We start from the raw sequence: 20,542 nt of genomic DNA, 5'->3' as shown, positions 1-20,542 counted from the left end.
GGTTCAATACAGTCGAAACACGGCTCCATCCAAATCCACCAAGAAGACGACGGGGCAATTTCCAAAACGGGTCGCGCCCTGGCCCAACACGAGGTTGAGCTCGTCGGTCGAGGGCGAAAGCGAGTTTTGGGTTTGGAATAAGGTATTAGGGTCCGTCGGTAATAAGGCATGTATGTACTACGTATCTGTTTGACGGAGGGGGACGTTTATGCCTCCATTCGGATGGTTCCGAGACTACGTTAACTTAGCACCCGCTTCTGGAAGCGCGATGGAATTCGCTGGGAACGCGACTCGCCACGAACATCACGTCATTGCCGACAATTACCCGAATGTCGTAATGACGGATCATGATCATGACCATCTGGCATCTCCTCCTCACAGTCACCGACAATGGCTCCCGACCGCTCCGACGACGCCGCCGCGCACCAGCCGCTCCTCCTGGACCAGCGCGCATCCGACGACGAAGCCTCGCGCCTCGAGCAGGGCACCTTTACGCGAAACCTCGGAGCCGTCGAAGCCTTCGCCATCGTCATCAGCATCGTCATCGGCAGCGGCGTCTTCACGTCGCCGGGGTCCATCGACACCAACGTGCCATCGCCGGGCGTCGCGCTGATCATCTGGCTCGTCGGCGGCATCCTCGCGTGGACGGGCGCGAGCACCTTTGCCGAGCTCGGCACTGCAATTCCTGGAGAAGGTGAGTTGAGAGTCTTGTAATCTCGTATCTCGTGTCCTGGCGCAGACCCTTGCTGAGACACAACGACAGGGGGCGTCCAGCCGTACCTTCGGCACATCTATGGCGATGTCTACGGCTTCCTCTCGGCCTGGACGTGGATCGTCGCCATTATGCCGGCCACCCTGGCCATCCTCAGCATCGTATTCGTCGAGAGCGCCTACTCGGCCGCCGGTGTAATGGATGGCGCCGGCCAACTGTCGCACAAGCTCCTCTCCATCCTTGTCCTGCTGGTCATGAGCGTTGCAAACTCCATCAGCACCAAGGCCAGCACCCAGCTCAACTCGTACTTTGTCGTCCTCAAGTTCACCAGCATCGCCGCTGTCGTCGTGGCCGCCGTTGCCGTCGTTGGCCTGCAGCTCGCAAGCCCCGAGCGCGATATTGGCGGCCGGGACTGGTATACCAAGCACTGGTTTGCCTATCGCAAGAGCTCCAATCCCGATGGCAGTGAAACGGACTGGGCTGGGCTGAGCCAGTGGGAGATATTTGGCCATTACTCTGCTGCTCTATACGGTGCGTTGTGGGCCTACTCAGGTTGGGACAAGGTGCGTGATTCCAAACCACAACATTTCCCTTCTAACATCAGTACAGGCCATTTACGTCTCCGCTGAGCTCTCGGAGCCGGCGCGACAGCTTCCTCTTGCCATTAATACTTCGATCCCCACCGCCATCGTCTGTTTCCTAGCTGCTAATGCCGCGTACTATATCCTCTTGCCGTGGAATGTTGTGTCCACCACGGATAGCGTGGCTGTGGTATGTCTCCAACATGACCTCGGCCAACAAGAATTGCTAACACTGCTTCTCTAGACTGCCATTACCGCCTTGTTAGGTCGAGGCTTCGGCATCATCGCCGCCGTCATGATTTGCCTCGTCGTCGCAGGCTCCCTTCTCGGAAACTCCTTTGTCGCCAGCCGGATGACTGTTGCTGCGGCCAACAGGGGATGGATCCCACGCGTCTTCACCGTCGTCGGCACTGTCGGGAGAAAGTCCGACCACGACGGCAGTACAGATTCCTCGGAGAACACCTCCGACGCCCCTATAAACGCCATCATTCTCTCCGCCTTCCTCGCCACCATTTACATCCTTTTCGGAAGCTTCCGAGCTCTCCTAACCCTCAACGGTCTCGGAGAGTATTCGTTCTTCTTCCTCACCGTGCTCGGCGCTGTTCTCCTACGCTACAGAGAACCGGATCTGCACCGGCCCTATAAGCCGTTTATCGTCAACCACTTCCTCTTCCTTGTCGTCAGTGGCTTTGTCGTTGCCAGAGGTGCTGCCTTTGCTCCTTTCCAGGCGCTTATCATGGTTGCGATCTGGATCCTGGGCTTGGGTTTCTACAAGGCGAGAAAACGTCATCTAGAGTAAGCGCATCAACGTAATGTGTTCAGGAACTCGTCGAAACCACACTCTTGTCTTGACTTGCAAGGGTTAGAATGGCTACAGAGAACCTAAACATGCGCAACACCTTGGTACAACGTACAATTGTTATACAACATGAGTCTCACTGGGATTAGATAATACACCGTGTGATACACGATGCAATGGGATTTCAACTGCAAGCTTGCTCAAAAGAATAGGATTGGAATCAGAATGTTTTGTTTCCTCGTCTAATTTTAACGAAGATTTGCATATTGAGCTAAATTAGATTTAATCTTGGAAATGTTTATTCAAATCAACGCAAGAGACCGGTGGTTTGTTCTGGAGTACTGTATTAAACCTCGAGTAGAACATCGGACTGTTGCGAATTGTGCTCCATGATCGCCCCCACTCCTACAATAGTATCGTGAGCCCAGTATTCTACTTACAGAATGACGCAGCAATCGTCGTCATAATATTGCGGCTGCGGGACTGAAGGACAGTCTGCCATTACATTAGCCGCTCGTTCGAAATATCTTATTAATAACAAAGAGGTGACTGACATGTTGCGCAATAGGGCATCAGCCTCCCTGCTCGAAGAATCTTGGACATTGGACATCCTTGAATCGTGTATTTATCTAAGAGTGTTAGCACATCAGCCTCCCCTTGTGTTTGTATCGTAATACTATCAGGGGGCTTACGCATTCGGCATCGTTGAGCAGTATCAAAGGCGACTGCTTGCTTGCACGGGCCGGAGAAATAATGGCACGTGTCTGTTTCATCCGAGAGATAGGTCTCTTGTCAGAACATAGTGGGAAAGGATGGACGCGTACAGGTAATATCAGCAAATCATCGACGTGGCCTATACGTACGCTTCTCGCAGTACCAACTGGGCACGCATCGGCGATATCCACAGCCCCCGAAGTTACAAGTGTAGGGCGACATTTGCGGTAATGACTAAAGATATTAAGAAGCGGCGGCTAAGCTGCACGATGTTGGCAGCGAATGTCTTTGATCAGTACAAACAAGACGAAAGTATCACCTCGGTCTGTCTGTCAAAATGGAGCGTGAGCGGGGTTGGATCAGATGAGACTATTTGTTTCCTCGACACTACTTATTAACTACGACTACCATGCACCGCCTTATTCTATGCCGTAGATGTACTAGGTTTGTCGGACTTGTCAAATAATGTTTGCTTCAGGACAGCTGAAGCACAGCCTTAGCCACGCACTGATCGCTCAGGGCCGAAATCGACACTAATACTCATCCGTGATACTAAAGTGTGCCACCATTCTTGACGTAGCCGTGGTTTTAACAAATGCCTTTGGGGAAATGTCGGTGTGCTTAAAGTTATGCATACCTCCTTGGGTGAATGACGATGGTGGCTCACACTAGGGACGCCCATCGCCGCCTCAGCGCAATGATCAGCACATTTACACTCAACAAGGGGCACGGGAGCAAGGACGGCCGGAAGTGGAAAGCTGCGGTTAGTGAATCGGAGGCTGGTGAACAATCACGAGGCTTGAAAGCTCCGTTGACGAGTGATGTCGTGACATGGCGCCTACCCTAGATCGTTCGGTGAACGTGTAATTTGGAGGCTTTCCCTTCGTCTATACATTCTTGATAGATTAGATAGATTTTCGGATCCTTTTTACAGATGACTGACATCCTAGATTGTATTAATAAACAGTATTCGCGGTAGAGCGCGTTTTATGACCTTGTACATCGTCATGTCATGTCCTAACATTACACCGTGGTTGGCAAGAGGTGAAATCATTAGGAGCACCACTTATTAATCTTACCTTCCCTTGTTTAGTAGAGATGTTCATATTTAGGTGCGCTGAAATACTAACTAGACATTCTCCCTCTTAAAGAGCTATCTGATAGCTAGGCCGGCGCTCCCTTCATTTAATTCAACCCTTTCCGTAAAAATAATCAACAGCGACGAGACCGAGAGCGAGTGACTTCGTCCACCATGCTGGGGTTTTTAGGTTTGAAACGCTCCCATGTTTGTCTTAAAGAACCGGATTTAAATCCGGGTTGGAAATCTAGAACTTCAACTCCTTTCCCATCCGACGTAGCGGTGTCGAGGATGTCCTTGAAAAGGCGGGTTTGGCGGGATGCTTGTGCTCGTGCACGGCTACATCAGCTCGGGTGCTATATTAAAGGTCCGGCCATGCCGAGACAATATACGCAGACAGATTCATTGGTAGAGAATTGGCAGAGTCGTCCTGATAAGACTTACCCCTATTCGTTATGCTCAAACGTTCCAAATCCGGAGCTGCTCACGCCTTCAGCACGGCCATAATTGCTTTGAGAGACGTGATATAACCTACTCCGTAATCAACGTGGGATATGGTGAGACTGCAACGCCGAATACTAACCGTTTCCATACCTGCTAACCGTTATCATGGTCGTAAGAGGTGATATGCATAGTCATACGAGTGGAGTTGTGATAATCATGGTTCTTCTCCACCCCTGCACCACGTTCCGGCAGGCTCCCGCGGCAGGCTCCCGGATTCCCCGGACCCTTATGACGTAGTGCTGATAGGGGCGACTATGCAGGGGTGAATTGGGATAATTCCCTACGTAGCACTCCGTACAACTAACCATGTCTCGTATGAAGCCAACACTCATTAGTATCGGGCAGTATTCGATTGGCTGAGGCCGTGCGAAGTCATAAAGTTTGACCTACTCACTGACAACTTGCCTACGAAGGCTTATCATCGTGTTATTGAGCCGCATATAATTTCATTTGACGGAATTTCCTTTGCAATCTAGAACAGTTTGAAGATTATCTTGTATGTAGCATGGTACAACCGAATCAAGACGTCTTCCACGGGCTGGTGATCGCTTCCTGGCGAATGTTCTACGTTGCAGAACCAGGAAACCCGGCTCTCTGGAACACCCCGTGGAGAAATAAAAACTGCTGACCTAGAGCCACCGAAATCATGTCAAGTGAATGAATCATACGTCGCAGTTGGGCGTTGACGAAGGCCCAAATACTCTGGTGAAGATACTCCCGTCGCCGCTATGACGAAAAGGGAAGTTGTCCGCGAAAGTGTCTGTGGGTTATCTGGAGTCGTTGTTTCGGCTTGTGCGATCCGTCAAGAAACGCCCAGGCGTGGAATAACAAGTCCTACATTTCGAGGAGGATTGCCCTCTCTGGTCTAGGTCCCTTTGTCCAACGGAACCGTCTGGAGCTTCCCGCGAGGCTGCTGACGCCCGACTTACTCTGTTGGCCTCGCAGCCCCAATGTTCTCAAGACTCTGAGGCCGATTACCCGGGCTGGGATTGAACGTTTATCATTGATTTATATCCTTCGTTTCCCCTCCACTTTCCTTTCTTTTTCCCTCTAACCCACTCTCCCGACCTTACATAGTCTTCTCGGGCCGATCAACCGACCCGCATCAACGTTGACATTCCCTTCCTTCCAGTGTCCATACACTGGTCGGTACTCTTTGGCGAAATAAATCACCAGTCCCTCGTACATAAAATACTCTGTCGCCTGTACATTTTCCCTCGCGTGTCCAGTCTGCTGAATACGGTTCGAAATGTCGCTCCCCGTTTCGAAGGAGGATGGCTCCGATGGCAGCTATACGAATGCCAAGGGGCCTACACCTGGCACCGACTTGGCAGATGAATTGCTTGAGAATCTTGGCTACAGGCCTGAACTTTCCCGCAACCGATCGACTTTACAGATTGCCTTTATGGCATTCATCTTGGCCTCTATACCATATGGTTTAGCCACAACGATGTACTACCCTTTAGTAGGAGGCGGTCCTGTCAACATTATTTGGGGCTGGGTTCTTGTATCGTTCATTATTCTATGTGTTGCCGTCTCTCTTGGCGAAATCACCAGTATTTATCCTACTGCTGGGGGTACTTCATTCTTCATCCCGATCTAACCATCTCAACCTACTAATCTGTCTTGCAGGAGTATACTACCAGGCCTTTATGTTGGCTCCCGTTCAATGGCGCCGGATCGCGGGTTGGGTCTGCGGCTGGATGTATCTTGTTGGCAACATCACCATCACGCTGGCTGTGACGTTTGGCACCACTCAATTCATCGTCTCCTGCGTCAATGTATTCGAGACTGCGAACGGTGAGGGGGTATTGCCCGGGGAAAATTATCAGGTTTTCCTCATCTTCCTTGGCATGACGTTTCTGTGCAATGCCATATCGGCTTTGGGCAATCGTTGGCTACCGATCCTTGATGTGAGAATTGTGCACTTGAGTAATTGTTCAACGCTGACTTTTATTTAGACTGCTGCTATCTTCTTGACCATTGCTGGCGTACTCGCTATCATCATTACCAGTCTGGTTTTGGCAAAGCATGGCCGCCACACTGCGGAGTATACCTTCACGCACTTTGAGGCATCGTCAGGCTGGACTCCGGGCTGGTCGTTTTGCATTGGCCTGCTTCAAGCTGGTTATGGAACCTCGGCGACCGGAATGATTATATCGTACGTTGACTCAAGTCTTGACGAATCCACATGACTAATGAATACAGAATGTGTGAAGAGGTGCAGCAACCTTCAGTCCAAATGCCAAAGGCCCTGGTCGCCACAGTCTTTTTCAACTTTGTCGTCGGCCTCCTCTTTCTCATCCCCATTGTCTTTGTCTTGCCAGACATTTCGACCCTGATCACGTCTAGCCAACCACTGCCTCCTATTATCAAGAGCGCAGTGGGATCTCCTGGAATCGCTTTCGCCCTTCTAATTCCCCTGATGATCCTTGGTACCATGTGCGGCATTGGATGCACAACCGCGGCGTCGCGCTGTGTTTGGGCGTTTGCGCGAGACGGTGCTGTCCCTGGATCCAAGTGGTGGATGGTTGTTCACAAGAAACTCGATATGCCTCTCAACGCGATGATGCTGAGCATGGCGGTCCAGATTATCCTGGCTCTTGTCTACTTTGGTTCATCGGCTGCCTTCAACGCATTTTCCGGAGTTGGGGTTGTTTGTTTGACTACCTCATACACGATTCCCATCGCCATCAACCTCTTGACTGGTCGCAAGAAGATCAAGAACGCTCGGGTTAACCTTGGGCCGTTCGGTCTATTTAGCAACGTAGTCGCTGTTGGTATGTCCCTCCGATGTCTTCTTTACCAGAACGACCTTACTGATTTTCCAGCCTGGGCCTTATTTGTTATACCTCTATTTTGCATGCCTTCGGCCCTGCCCGTCTCGGAAACCACAATGAACTATGCCTCGGTTGTTTTTGTTGGTGCAACTGTGATCTCTGGTGTCTGGTATTGGGTTTGGGGCCGCAAGAACTATGCTGGACCCCCTACCCATGAAGAATAGAGGAGTGGTACGGTGAAATGTGTGATTAAGTTCGTTGAGTGATATGAAGAGGAGGTTGGTGAATTGTCATTTTTGTACAACATTTAGTCCATTTGGTAAGAAGGTATTGTGAAGCGAATGAATGCGATGCTTGCTACTCAATACTCTCTTCCGCTTGATAAATCTGTGCGAATTTTGCTATCAAAAAGGGGACTTGAAACATTGAACTATCCGTTTCATCAATTAATGCCCGCCCAGCGATACAAGCCGAGCTCCACCCTGTCCTACTGGGCAAGATGCTAGGTACTCTTCTAATTCAAGCGATTGTCAAATATGATATCTGCTGGTTATCTTTACCCTGGGTATATGCAGGGGGCACGCGGGGGCACACCGACAGATCAACTAATGCACCCCAACATTCAATGCGGGCCGGACGCGCCTTTGATGCAGACAGTAGTAATAAATGTCATACAACTATGCCTCATTTTGAAGAAATTACCCCACACACGGATACTTAGTGAAAGAGATATGGGTGTAAAGACCCATTCTAGGATGATCTTAGTGTAGGAAATGGTGGGCCGGCTTCCTCCTACCGGCGTAACCTGCCGTAATGAGCTTAGATTGCTTCGCATTGAAGCACAAACTTCAGGCTGAGCCCTTGGTGATCCGGTCACTGGACCGATCACGTGTGCGGACGAGAGCCGGTGGAGGAAGAGGGGATAAGCTGCTTCCCACACGTTCGGTCGGTAGCATGTGTGCAAGACCTCCTTTCTCTCTTTTTCTTATCTTTAGATAGTTGGGCATCCATCGACCCCAAGTGTCAACCGGCAACTCCGTTAGTGTGCGCCAGGACCTGGTCGCCGATAAGGTCCAGTCGATGATAGCGAGACAACCTTGTCATCGAAAACCGAGGGTTGGATCCATACTTGGGACGAAAACGGGAGTTGGTCGCCATTAGCCTCCCAGTGATATTTGATGATCTAAAACACCTCGTGGAGCAAGTCAAAAGCTCCCATGATCCGTTGGTCGTCCGAAGATGGCCAGGCAAAACCCAAGTCCGCCGAAGTGTAGATTTCTCTCATCAGTTCAACATGTATCCATTTCTCTGTGAAGTCGTCCTGATTGATTCAAATTACACCGGCCCACGGGCGAAACTCAGACGCGTCGAGATTTGCCTTCAGCCTGGTTTCCCATAGGACTGATTTTCATTCTGTATGAGTCAACGCCATGCCCTGCGAATGGGCTGCTAAGGTTGACACAACCTCAAGTGTTAAGCCTGCTTTCACATTCGCCGTGACAATTACTACCTGAATCACAACCCGGCTGATCCCCGCCCTGGTTGTAGCCCATGAGGATGTCCACGGATGAGATTGGCCCGGGGAATCCTTCGCATCATCCTCCCTGGCCTGTCATCCTCCCTGGCCTGTCATCCTCCCTGGCCTGCTCTAAATAGTCGAAATGGACAGCTGCAGTTGAGGCACGCTGACTTGGTTACTCCATGTTTCAGAAGCAATTGCTAGCAATGTAGACAAGAATGGGAAGGACCCAAGCTTTAGATCGATGTCGCAAGCTGGAGCCAGCGCTAGCAGCATCATGTTTCGCAGGAGCCGTAGTACCTGCCAGATCATCATCTGTGGCGGTCACCGCAACTACTGCGACGTCGAATGTAGGTAGCGTTGGAGTCGCAGATGTAGTCTTCGTTCTGCTCTGAGATGTTCGTGGTGCCGTCATTTCAAAAGTAGGAATGGCACGTTTCTCGAGATTTCCAACGTTGCCCTCGATATGGCCAATGCATGGGCTCATGTCGCGCCTCTATATGGAGGAGAAGAATTCGTAAGTGCTCTGGGCATGAATGTGACGGATTTTGCAATTAATACTCACTTCTGGCCCTTTCGGCAGTCGAGTTCTGAGACACCATTGTACCTGCAATTCACACAGCAGACCCAATTCATCCAGTCAAAGAGAACTTCGCATGAGAAAGGTAAAGATGGTTCCGAGCGAATGTGTGATTCTAGGCCGCGTATGTCGTCCTGGTTAACGAAATTACAACACAAGCAATTTAAAAACGTTGGCAGTTCATGACAGGCGCTGAAGAGATTTGATAGCCCGTTATTGCGACGAGGCAAAGGTAAGGCAACTGTCATGCAGGGGTCGAGATTTCAGCCGCAGATAGTTTTAGGATGGATCGACAAGAAATTCAACGCCCTTCTACGTAACCAGGTGGAGAATACGAGAGGAAAGTGCAGAGGCGCAGTGGAATTCAAGTGAGGCTGAAACAAATGCACCGGGTTGCATATGCAGAGGCGTCCCAATCGACTAATTTTTCGCGTCGAATTGCCTTATCTGACCTCTGTATAGAAACCTTACTTACACGCCACGTCGATAAATATAGGTCAGCATTGGAATTCCACGATCATGATTGATGGCCTTTCGGGATGGCTGTGGTCAGCAGCGCGCAGTCTCAATCAGCCAAGACGACAGTCCGCTCTTCCTATTTGCCGGCTTCGATCAAGTTTTCTCCGCAGTTTGTCCAATTATCTCCAAGTTCACTCCTTCACACGTGTACAAACACCCTGGCTCGCTGCGACCCCGACCTACGCCCGTTGACGCCAGCATCAGGCTGCGTCTGCCCGTCTGTTATGGCGCCAGTTACTCTGCTAGTCACATTTTTAACACCAAAAAAAAGGAGTAAGAAAAGATAGAGCTGATAGATACTACGGAATATGTCGAAAAGCTATTGTAAGTGCAAGACTCGCGAAATTGATGGATGTTCAGGAGAAAGGTTGTCGGATTGTGTACAGTCTAACAAGGCACAAAGGCCCGTACATGAAAAGTCTCAAAGCGTTGCACGAACAGGCCCATCTTTTACGAGGATCTGCGTCCATGTATTTCCAACTCTGCAATGATGCAGTCGTAGTCTTGCACGCTGATGCCTCTCCGGGGCCTTTGCAGTCTCTGCTCTCTGCCAGCTGCTGCCAAGTCAAGAGCGGTCATTGACGCGACCGACTTGACGTTTAGGATTTCGCTTGGAGTTTGCACGCACTCCAGAAGCGCGTCTAGAAGCTCTTCAAACACTCGCCATCTGCCTGACTCGGCCGCTCGGTGGAAAGGTGTGTAACCCCACGGATCTTGAGTAGCAAGTAAAGATTCGACGTCGTGCCCAGCATGTTCGAGGAACAAACGGACAATATGAATATAGCCATGTTCTACTGCGGTGTGAAACGGATGCTGGGGGGGATTGTTCGTTTTGTCCACAATCTCACACCCCATGCCCAAGAGTGCCCGGACGACATCATCGTGACCAAAAAAGGTTGCTATAAACAGAGGAGTTTGTGATCTGTGTGGATAAGCTTTGTTAATGTCAATCTTCACCGAGCTTTGTTCCGCGAGATGCCCGATCGCTTTGGCTACCTCTGACCAGCCTCGAAATGCCGCGAGAAATATGGCGGCTTCAAGCACAGAGGGATTTCCGTGACAATCGGGACCCTTCCTGCAATCACGACAGTGTCTAATCATAAGCCCCTTGCAGCCTTCAAAGGCGAGCAGTATGAGTAGGCTCTCCTCCCCGGCTCTCAGCATTCTAGTGTTGGGGAAATCTTCCTTGTTTTCCAGAAAGGTGATCCGCGTTTGCTTAACAACGCACCTCTTCCACTGCTCAATAATGCTGCGACGACCGCATTTTGTGACGAAAGAGGGCGGCGCAAAGCTGTCGTCGATGGCTTCGTCACCTTTCCGAGCATGCATGGTCCAGAACTGGGATGCATACGACAAAAACGACGAATTGGCATCATCTAGCTTTACCGCGCGCATGCAGAGTCTCGCAACTCTGAGATGAGATTGAGTAACTGACTGCAGTGGCAAATTGATGTCCAACTGCTTTCTCTGTTCTAGAAACTCTCTCACGGATTGGTGCGTGAGCTGCACCAGCACCTCTTCCTCGTACGTGTACTCTGTGTCGACTTTGGCCTGGGTCTCAACGAGGCCTTGACAAAGATACTGAACTCTATCGGCCAGCTGTTGCGGAGACATGGGACTGTACTCTTTGCGTCCGTCATCGGTGCCGTTGGCATATTCTAGCGCCGACATTATTTCTGACACCTTGAGAGGTCTCATGGCAACTTGGACCAGTTGAAGCAATGTCATTGCCTCACCGCGTTTTTCAGGATCTATTCGCATTAGAAATGACTCATAGAGGGCCTCCAACTCTTTCGGTAGACGGCCGACTTCTGTCATGACTTCCTCCTCTGAAGCCCCCCGGTTTGTCATCTCGTCGATGCGTCGGACAACCAGTACAACCCATTGAAACATGTTCGAGGGGCGGCTTAACAGGTTGTGGACGAGGGCCGTACGAAATTCCAAAGTCCCGGGGGGTTTCAACCTGTGCTCTATGTATCAATGGATACTTTTTTTGGTTTCTTTGATCGATGCTGATCTTTTGCGTCGGGTTCAAGTGGGACCCGAATCGTTTTCCATCACGGATCGACAGACAAACCCGAAGCGGAGCACCTGTCTCCCCCATGGCCTTGAAGAATTCGAGAATCTCAAGAGCCGCGCTTGTTTCGTCTTTGTCTTCAATGCATTCGTCAAGGGCGTCAACGTAAATATTGACAATTTCGGCTCCTGATTGGCTCAAAAGCCACAGAATCCTGTCTTTCAGCGTGACGATGTCCTGGTGTGCGCTTTTGGTTTCGTTCCAACCTCGGACGTGGTGGGATGTCATCACAGAAGGGGTGATTTGATCAAGAATCTGACAAAGAATAGAACGGTAGAGGCCCTGTTGGGAGTTTTGCAATGGACTGCCGTTGCTTGCGTCGAAGCAATAGAGGATGTAGATGTCTTTGCCAAGTGAGGCGCGTGATCGAGCGTGGACGAAGGTCGTGTGCATTATGATTGATTTGCCCAATCCTGCTTTGCCCTCTATCACCAGAAGAGGTAAAGGACTCCCTCGCAGAGCCTGTGACTCCCAGGCTTTGAATTCGTCGGTATCAGGGAGCCAGTCAGCCGTTCTCGAGACCACGCGGACTTGATTTAGTTCGGTGCATCGACGAGTCATGTTGGCAAAGGCAACGACTTCAGACGCGGCTGTTGGGTGTTACAACTCTTCTAGGTCGACTGCAGGGCGTATACAGAACTGACCTTTTATAATATCACCTGTTTGGCCTGTCAGGTCTTTGAAGGGTAACGTCTCTGTAACCGGCAGGACGCATGCTGTGAGCGGATACTCCTTAAACAAACGTGTAGAATTTGTAATATACCTCCACTCTTTAGAATGTTATGGGCATTTGAAACAAAGTAGGCTAGCCTTTCAGCCAGCCTTCGGAAACCATCGTTCTCGGGGCTGTTGAATTTGTGCAACATGCTATGTCTAACATCCAGAGAGATGCAATCGGCACCTGCGAGGCTGGCCGACTCGCGGCCAACAACCTACAACGTGTTAGCAACGGACTCGGCAAGACTCTCATTGTTCTATGGCCTTATCGTACAATACCACTCCCCGGGCCATCAAATTCTGTTGGTCCATCGCTCTTTGGCAATCTGGACTTGTAAGCAGAGAAGTTGGTATGTCTTGTTTCGTAAAAGCAAACGACGGGGATTTTGAAATCCGAATGGGCAACCATCTCGCGAAACCGCTGCACCAATTCATCCAAAGGACTTGGGACGTCGGGAGTGGTAGGCGCCAGGTAGGAGACGAGCTCGGTGGAATACTGAATTCCTTCTTCTGCGGCGGCAAGACGCGCCGCTTTGAGTCGCATTTCGGCGGCCTTCCTCCCCATCTCCCAACTGGATACGAACGGCGTACCGAGAAATATGAGACCGATGACCGAGTTGAGCGTCTGTCGGTTCCGTTCCCTCCTAGGATGCGATTGTTCGGTGGCTCTGACAAGAGCCTTGTGTGACAGGGCGCACGTTAGCTTCGCCACGGATTGCCTCGAAGCCCTCGCTGGACAAAGGGTTGGAATGGCAGTTATACCTTTGCTAACAACAAGCCACCGAAGCAAGAGGCGATGAAGATAACGGGAGAGTGCAGCTTCGACTGCCCGATAGTTAGCCTTCCCCGAGGCATTCTTCAGAAAAGGCCCATGGCTCAACCCACACGTCGACTGCGATCCACGTGAATGCGGTAAGGAAGGCGTCCGCATGACCCAGGAAAATGTCGCTGGAAGCGCCCTTGTCATAGTCCGCATTCCAGTCATAGGCCAATATTCTCGCGGTGGGCATACTGGACGGCAGCATGTCGGGATCGCTGAGCCAGTTGACGTCTCCAGAATGCCTGTCGCCGTCGACTTTCCAGGCAATCCAGGTGTCTGATGATCGAGCACCCAGACCATGAATAACAACGATGCTTGGGGAGCGTCAGCCGGCGGAGTAATGGAGGAATCGACAGCCCTGTCATACTCGACCTCCTTCAGACTGGTGGCAGCTTCGTCGTCAGGCTCTGGAAATAGCTGCTGCAATCCATAGACACGAGGCCCTGCCGAAGCTGTTGATGTCGACGCATCCATCATTGGCTTGCTTGACGAGGAGGCCATTGTATTGCCAACAAAGAGATCATAGAATGAGGCGCAAGGCAGCCTGGCTTTTGTGCCGTCCTTGATGGCCAGCTCCTTGTGTCACGTTGCCAAGAGCCAGGATATTGAATGTGCATATTGCGTTAAATCGCGCACTTCGTGATACGCCACCCTCCCTCCATCTTGGAGAGGCGATGACTAGGCAGAACCGTGGTACCAGGCAACTTGGCGTACTTGGTCAATCTATGTAAACCATGTAAGGGCCGCCCTCGAGCTGCGGGCCTTGCAACTCCAATACTCGACTCACACTTTCTCCTGACTCTGCCCATCGTGGTACCGCGAGATTCCCATTTAAATGGCCCCCAATCAACATGTTAGCCGTCTGCACCACCATCTCTCGTCCAACCACATTCGTTTACTACGTCTCAACCCCAGCACCGATACTCCGGAGCTTGGAAGCCTCGAAGTGGTGGACTTGGACGATGCGCCTCCATACTATGCGCTCAGTCACAGCTGGCCATGTCAGTAAACCCATACAGAAGTCATCGTCAACGGCCACGAGCTCGTCTTGGGAATCGACCTCGTCGCCTGCGCGCGGAGACTCTCATTGCTGAGCGTGACAAACACCGAGCTCGACCCACCCGTCGAATACGTATGGATCGACAGCATCTGTATCAACCAAAGCAATTTCGCTGAACGATCGTCGTGAGTCGCTTTGATGAGATGCATCTATCGGAACTCAGTCAAAACACTCATTTGGCTTGGGCATGACAGGGCTGCCTCCGCCGCTGCATGGCGACTACTCCATCGAATCTACAACGTCTTCCGAGAGCAGAATCTGGCTGCCGTTGACCCATCAAACATACCTATTCGGACCTTCTCGCAATCTGCACATGATTCCTCGGGCTTGCCCGCATGGGATGATGATGCGTGGGCGCACCTGAGAAGAGTTATGGAGTTGCGATGGTTCTCGCGCATTTGGGTCGTCCAGGAGGTTGCGCTATCAAGACAAGATCCAGTCATTTTGCATGGAGCACACCGCTACCCTTGGAGTCGCTTCGGCTGGGCCGTGGCCTGGCTGCGCAGAAATGGCTACATGCGACTCCCTCAGATACCCGAGCAGCTGAGGAACGTGGATACCATGGCCAATATTCACCGAGCCCGTACGCCCTGGCCTCTGGATGCCCTCATGTCCATCACGCAAGTCAAGTTCCATGCCAGTGACCAAAGAGACAAAGTCTACGGGTTGGGGCTAGCCGCTGAATGTCAAGATGCCTCAAATGTGCCTGACGAGTTGAGACCTGATTATAGCGTCAAGGTGACGGATTTGTACCAAAAGGTTGTCTATCTCCTGCTGAGGCTAGGCGGGTCACCTGCAGTCCTCACTCGTGCTCGCGGTGTGATGGGAAGCGCGACGAGACGGCAGCGGGAGTATGACTTGGACTTGGCATCTTGGTGCCCTGACTGGAGCGACTTCAAAGTCTTCAACGAAGGTATCTCGACAAGCCTCTCGTGGATACACTATGGAGACATGTCCAAGCCTGCTAGACTCGGCTTTCCCAACCACTATGCCACATCATCCGGCCTTGACCTTCAGCTCGAACCGCAACATGATACGTCCAGTCTTCAGCTGCGTGGCAGTAGACTAACACGCGTCAGTCGAGTAGTTTCTTTTGACATCAAGGCTTTGGGAGACGCCGAGTCTGACCGGCATTTCGACGTGCAGATGGCACGGATCCTCGACGAGGCACTCTCGCTTCTACCGGGAAATATTTGGCTTAGCTGGGCGGAGAAGTTTATCAAGGCGACAACAGCCGAGCAGCATTACCTTGTTGGGCGAGGCTGGGATCAAAGTTTGCGAGATGGTCTCGCGTACCTGCATAAACTGTTGGCCGATGATGCAGTGACAGTCTCATTATCCGCATTACAGATGGACAGAAAGAAGGTAATGTCTCTGTTGCGAGAGTCATCGGCTGGAGGCATCGCAGGGAATTACGAATCGTACGCAATTTCGGGTTTGAAAGGGCTTTACCGATCATCTCCGATGGACGAATGGGGATGGGACCATCCAGTACCCGTCAGGGAGACGTAGTTTCAGTGCTTGCGGGTGGTGGTGTGCCGTATTGCATAAGAAGAGAAGGTGATCATTGGCTATTTGTGGGCGAGTCGTACGTAGAGGGACTTATGGGCGGTACTGCTACTCAAGTTTCTGGACAAGGCCTTTTGGCGGAGGAGATATTTCACTTCAAGTGACTGTTCTAGTTCCCAGGAGACGGTCTTGCGGGGTGGAAGTTTTATGAAATTTTAAAATCATATCTACAAAGATCAGTACACGTTGAGGTCATGCTGGAAAAGCGAGCCCTGTGTGATGGGGAGAGCATCCATTTCAATCCAAGACCCACAAGCGCTCATACAAATGTCGATTAAGTTGTCGGCGGGCCGCACCTTATCTAGGTGTCCCCAACTCACGTCACCCTGGATTAAATCTTGGCACTTTGTTCAGTCAGTAAATACGGATACGCGGACACCAGATGACCAGGATGAGACAGCATTGCGTGACAATAGAAATCCTTACTTTTGAAGCCTCCTAAGCTCTGAATAAGGCCTCTAATTGGCCCGGATAAAATCATGTGGCCGATTGGGAAGTCGGGCTCTCGGAGTGTTGCTATTCCCGAACCCGTCGACCTCGGCTGCCAGACCACTTGAAGCCCAGCTGCCCCTGTCACCAGATGATCCAGATCTGGGGCGTCCCATGTAGTTAGGCCATATAACCGAATGCTTCCATCCTGGCGCGAGGTCAGCCCACCCAATATATACTCGAGCTGACCCTCTCCTCCGCACTGACGAACCCGCTCGCGTTTCCCCCTTTCGCGAACCCGAACGCGGCCACCTCACCTGGCAATATACCCTCTAATTCGCGGCCCCCCCCGTGCAATACGTCAGCTTTCACTCGGCGTGCGGCTTCTCACCGCTTGCCATCCTGAGGGGAAATGCGAACTCCGTCAAAGCGACTCGGGCAAAAAAAGTCCCGAAAGGGCTGTCTCCGCTGCAAGGCACGCCATGTGAAGGTGAGGACACGCCGAATGAGAAGTGCGTCGCCTGATCCTCCGCACTCATGCTAAATGCCCTGGTAAATGGCAGTGCGATGAATTGCGTCCGTGTACCAACTGCGTACGATTTGATGTCGTTTGCAGCTTAACTCTGCCGGCAGACGAAGTAGAACGTCTTGTACAGGTCACTGGAAAGAAGTCGTCGACGTCGACTAAAAGTGCCTCAAAGGCCGGAAAAGAAAGTTCAACTCCTTCGCCTCAACTTCAAGGACGGGAATCTATCACGCCTCACGAGTCCACCGCACCTCGGGAGTCCATCACACCTCTGGATTCCAGTACACCTCAGCAGTCCATCGAAGCACCGTCGCTTTCTATCATTACACAACCAGCCGTCGGACACGCCTCTCCGTCGACGACAATAGGCTGGACCAATCAGCAACCTTTCTCTTATTTCCCAGTCAGTTGGATGCAGAGTTTGCGCCTGGTTCACCATTACACTATTGCTTCGAGTGACATCTTCTCGCCGGACGCGTGTACCAGCGAAATATGGAGAGTCACTGTTCCCCAAGCTGCTTTTTCTCATGTAAGCTTCTGCCCCATGACCGTCTTGGACTTAAGCTGAGATAAGAAGGAATTTTTGATGCATGGATTGCTGGCTGTATCCGCTCTGCACTACGCTCAAACTCATCCCGATGAGCGGGAAGAATACCTTATAATATCATCCCATTACCAAGGCCTCGCCCTGCAGTTTTTCGCAACGCGGCTGGGAGATATTTCTGATGACAACTTTGAACCATTCTTCTTTCTCGCCACTTTTATTTTCCTATGGAACATCTACACCTTTTCTGATGCTCATCAGGACGCCAAACCTGTCTCTACTGCTGAGATAGCCCAGTCCTTCAAACTTCTGCATGGGATTAAAAGCATTTGCGACGCGAGACCGAGCGGATGGAGGGAGGACGGCCCGCTGGCACCGCTGTTTGAGCAGTGGGAGGTCTTTCCGGTGGACAGAACAGGCCCGTTTCACGCTCAAATGGACCGATTATACGACCTTGCGCGCGATCTCAATCCTTCATTCGATGCTATTAACACCCAGTCGTCGTGCTTGCTTGCAATCGAGACTCTCCGGACTACGTATGCAGCATGCATGTGCGACAAGTCGGAAAAGCAGGCACAGCGTATCTGGTTTTGGCCGATAACACTGACCCAAGTGTTTATGGATCTGGTCAAGACCAATCATCCGGTGGCACTTATTATTCTAGCGCATTATGCCGCGCTGGCAAGAACGTTTGAGAAGAATAATTGGATCAACATGGGATGGAGTGCTAAAGTCATGGGTGCCGTTGAAACCACATTGGACGAGAAATGGAAGGAGTGGGTTGCGTGGCCGTTCAAGTCATTAAGGGATGAAATCGATGTTAACAAGATGGATCCCCCTAATACCTGAACCAATTTATGGCCAAGATCTATTAATAAATAATACATAGATATGTACATCGAGAAGGTAATGATCGGAGTTGGTCATGCAGACCACTTCTCGGTGAGATGAGATACAATGCAAATGCGTTCTTGTAGTTGTGTCCAAGAAAAAGAACCAAGCCCCAACCATATTCTAAGAGCGATGCGAAATATAAACTCAAATATGTCACATTACCAGCTGGGCAGAAAGTAGCGTATACTCGTCGTGCGCCGTAGCTAATAACGGTCTATATGCAACATGGAACAAAAAAAGACGGAAATTCAGAGATCGGTAATCTCGTACTTCTTTCGGAGCTTCTCACCGAAGCGTTTAATGAGGAAGGGGATGGGAATGAGCGCCACCGCGATCAAGCCAAGCATGGTGTTTCCCCAGCCCAGTCCAAGTACGTCGTACATCCTCAAGCCGCAGAGAGGCAAAAGCGCTCCTGCGATCGATCGGAAAATGGTGTTCGCTGCAAGGGCCGAGGCAGCGTATCGCTCGTAAGCGTCCACTAGGTACACGGAGATTGTCATGAAACATATCAAATTGCCTGTAAGTAAAAAGCGTTAGATTTCTGTGATGACTGCTTGACGACATTTAGCTCTTTGGGAAAACCACTTACTGATGCCGATAAGGACAAGTCCAACAATTGGGCCCATCCAATGTGTTTTGTAGTCTGTTGTCCATCCGTAGATGAAGAAACCAAGGGGGAAAACAACGGCTGCTGCGGGCAACAACTTGAGACGAAGTTCAGGCTTCATCTCGTCTGTACTAGCCATCTTTTTGATCTCCCTGCTGCTATCCCATGCGAACAAACCCATTCCGGCCATGCACCCGACACCGAGTCCCAGATAAACGAGCCCGACGGTCTTTGTGTTGAAACCATAAATGTCCTCAAAAACATAGGTTATTGAGGTGAAGAGGAGGTAGAGATAGCCGTATACAACAGCAAGGTACACGGCAAAAATGGTGCAGATGGGAGAGAAAAGCAAAAGCCTCATGGGCCGAACGATTGATCGCTTCAATAGATCCGTGGAGGAGAGTCCGTCATCGAGCTTGGAGCGGAGCTGTGTGTTCCCAGTCTCCTTCCGTAGTCTCCTCGCCTTCTTCTCCAGGATAACTGGCGCATAGCTCTCTCGCATGATGAAAAACATGCCAGCAACAATCGCTCCGGAAACGATGGTAATAACCCAAAAGTCCCACCGCCATCCTTTGGCATCGGTCAGGACACCGCCAATGACAGGGCCGATGATGGGACCCAGCAAGGGACCTATGCTGAGTCCAGCCATGACGGCGGCACGCTCCTCGGGCTTGAACATGTCGGCGATACTGCCGCCTCCATTGGTCATGGGTGCAGCTCCGAAAGTGCCCGCCAGGAACCGGAAAGCAATGAGAGACTCGAGCGAGGGCGCCACGGCGCAAGCGGCGGTGAAGGCGAGGAACAGGACGTTGCAGCCGTGGTAGACAGGAAGACGACCATACATCTCGGAAAGCGGAGCCAGAACCATGGGACCAAACGCGAACCCGAGAACATAGACGGAGACGACAAATGCTGCTAGTTCCGTGTTGCTGCTCTCAAAGTCACGCATCAGAGTAGGGACTCCTGGCGTGAAGATGGACGAGGCGAGAGGCTCGATGAAAGTAAGGAGACTGATCAAGAGGCAATTGCTGTATTTGCGAAGCTTCGTCCAGTTCTGGGGATTTTGCGGGTCATCGTCTCCATCCCACCAGACTGTATTTTCGTCGGGAGTAGTGGTTGGTGCTTGGTCTTCGCTTTGGGAAGAACCTGGTTTCTCCGAATGAGACGGTTGATAGGGATGTGAGGTCGACGAGCTCTGTGGTTGGATTGAATCTGAACATTGTATCCGGCCCTTTTCGGCATCGTCGTAGTTGGTATCGGAGGGACATGTCGGCTTCGGGTCGAGAATCCGCTCGTCATATGTAACGGGTGTGGCTTTGTACTTGTTAACTGGGGACTGTGAAGGGTCTATTGTCGCAAAATCGTATACGTACGGTCGCGTGAAATAGGACCAGCGTCCACGGGAGCTCTATCGGAAGGACTCATATTATACAAAGAAGCAAGGAAACGAATGCGAGAAGAAAACCGGCCTTTGAAAGCAACACAACGAAAATGAGGTGCGATCTTGACACAA

General features: G+C 51.1%; 6 protein-coding genes across 6 annotated transcripts; 4 read left to right on the top strand and 2 right to left on the bottom strand.

Annotated features, from left to right (window-relative positions):
• Nucleotides 1–342: 342 nt before the first annotated feature.
• On the top strand, nucleotides 343–2,479 carry BGZ61DRAFT_510721 (amino acid/polyamine transporter I). The gene is made up of 4 exons (XM_046252077.1): nucleotides 343–694; nucleotides 764–1,275; nucleotides 1,322–1,483; nucleotides 1,538–2,479. Exons 1-4 carry the CDS (start codon nucleotides 391–393, stop codon nucleotides 2,090–2,092), a joined length of 1,533 nt encoding a protein of 510 aa, XP_046095113.1. The 5' UTR covers nucleotides 343–390; the 3' UTR covers nucleotides 2,093–2,479.
• A 3,158-nt stretch (nucleotides 2,480–5,637) lies between these two features.
• Nucleotides 5,638–7,392, top strand: BGZ61DRAFT_500132 (amino acid/polyamine transporter I; the record flags this gene model as incomplete). The annotated part of the gene is made up of 5 exons (XM_046251514.1): nucleotides 5,638–5,965; nucleotides 6,021–6,301; nucleotides 6,350–6,549; nucleotides 6,597–7,168; nucleotides 7,220–7,392. The coding sequence occupies 5 exons, from the start codon at nucleotides 5,638–5,640 to the stop codon at nucleotides 7,390–7,392; spliced, it is 1,554 nt and encodes a 517-aa protein (XP_046095112.1).
• A 2,732-nt stretch (nucleotides 7,393–10,124) lies between these two features.
• BGZ61DRAFT_594310 (uncharacterized protein) lies at nucleotides 10,125–13,901 on the bottom strand (the record flags this gene model as incomplete). Its single annotated transcript, XM_046256842.1, has 8 exons — nucleotides 10,125–11,749; nucleotides 11,829–12,453; nucleotides 12,508–12,558; nucleotides 12,627–12,795; nucleotides 12,855–13,259; nucleotides 13,343–13,405; nucleotides 13,462–13,714; nucleotides 13,768–13,901. The coding sequence occupies 8 exons, from the start codon at nucleotides 13,899–13,901 to the stop codon at nucleotides 10,237–10,239; spliced, it is 3,213 nt and encodes a 1,070-aa protein (XP_046095111.1). The 3' UTR covers nucleotides 10,125–10,236.
• Nucleotides 13,902–14,235: 334 nt separating this feature from the next.
• Nucleotides 14,236–16,133, top strand: BGZ61DRAFT_510720 (HET domain-containing protein; the record flags this gene model as incomplete). The annotated part of the gene is made up of 5 exons (XM_046252076.1): nucleotides 14,236–14,386; nucleotides 14,420–14,551; nucleotides 14,591–15,534; nucleotides 15,565–15,830; nucleotides 15,869–16,133. The coding sequence occupies 5 exons, from the start codon at nucleotides 14,236–14,238 to the stop codon at nucleotides 16,131–16,133; spliced, it is 1,758 nt and encodes a 585-aa protein (XP_046095110.1).
• Nucleotides 16,134–17,396: 1,263 nt separating this feature from the next.
• Nucleotides 17,397–18,377, top strand: BGZ61DRAFT_500130 (uncharacterized protein; the record flags this gene model as incomplete). The annotated part of the gene is made up of 2 exons (XM_046251513.1): nucleotides 17,397–17,513; nucleotides 17,562–18,377. The coding sequence occupies 2 exons, from the start codon at nucleotides 17,397–17,399 to the stop codon at nucleotides 18,375–18,377; spliced, it is 933 nt and encodes a 310-aa protein (XP_046095109.1).
• Nucleotides 18,356–20,538, bottom strand: BGZ61DRAFT_594308 (major facilitator superfamily domain-containing protein). The gene is made up of 3 exons (XM_046256841.1): nucleotides 20,403–20,538; nucleotides 19,012–20,343; nucleotides 18,356–18,939 (listed from the first exon to the last, which is right to left on the bottom strand). Exons 1-3 carry the CDS (start codon nucleotides 20,452–20,454, stop codon nucleotides 18,671–18,673), a joined length of 1,653 nt encoding a protein of 550 aa, XP_046095108.1. The 5' UTR covers nucleotides 20,455–20,538; the 3' UTR covers nucleotides 18,356–18,670.
• Between the last annotated feature and the right edge of the window lie 4 nt (nucleotides 20,539–20,542).

This window comes from Ilyonectria robusta (assembly GCF_021365365.1).
Source record: "Ilyonectria robusta strain PMI_751 chromosome Unknown BGZ61scaffold_47, whole genome shotgun sequence".
Lineage (NCBI taxonomy): Eukaryota > Fungi > Ascomycota > Sordariomycetes > Hypocreales > Nectriaceae > Ilyonectria > Ilyonectria robusta.
Note: the sequence above shows the minus strand (reverse complement) of the source record. Positions and strands in the feature narration are given on the sequence as shown.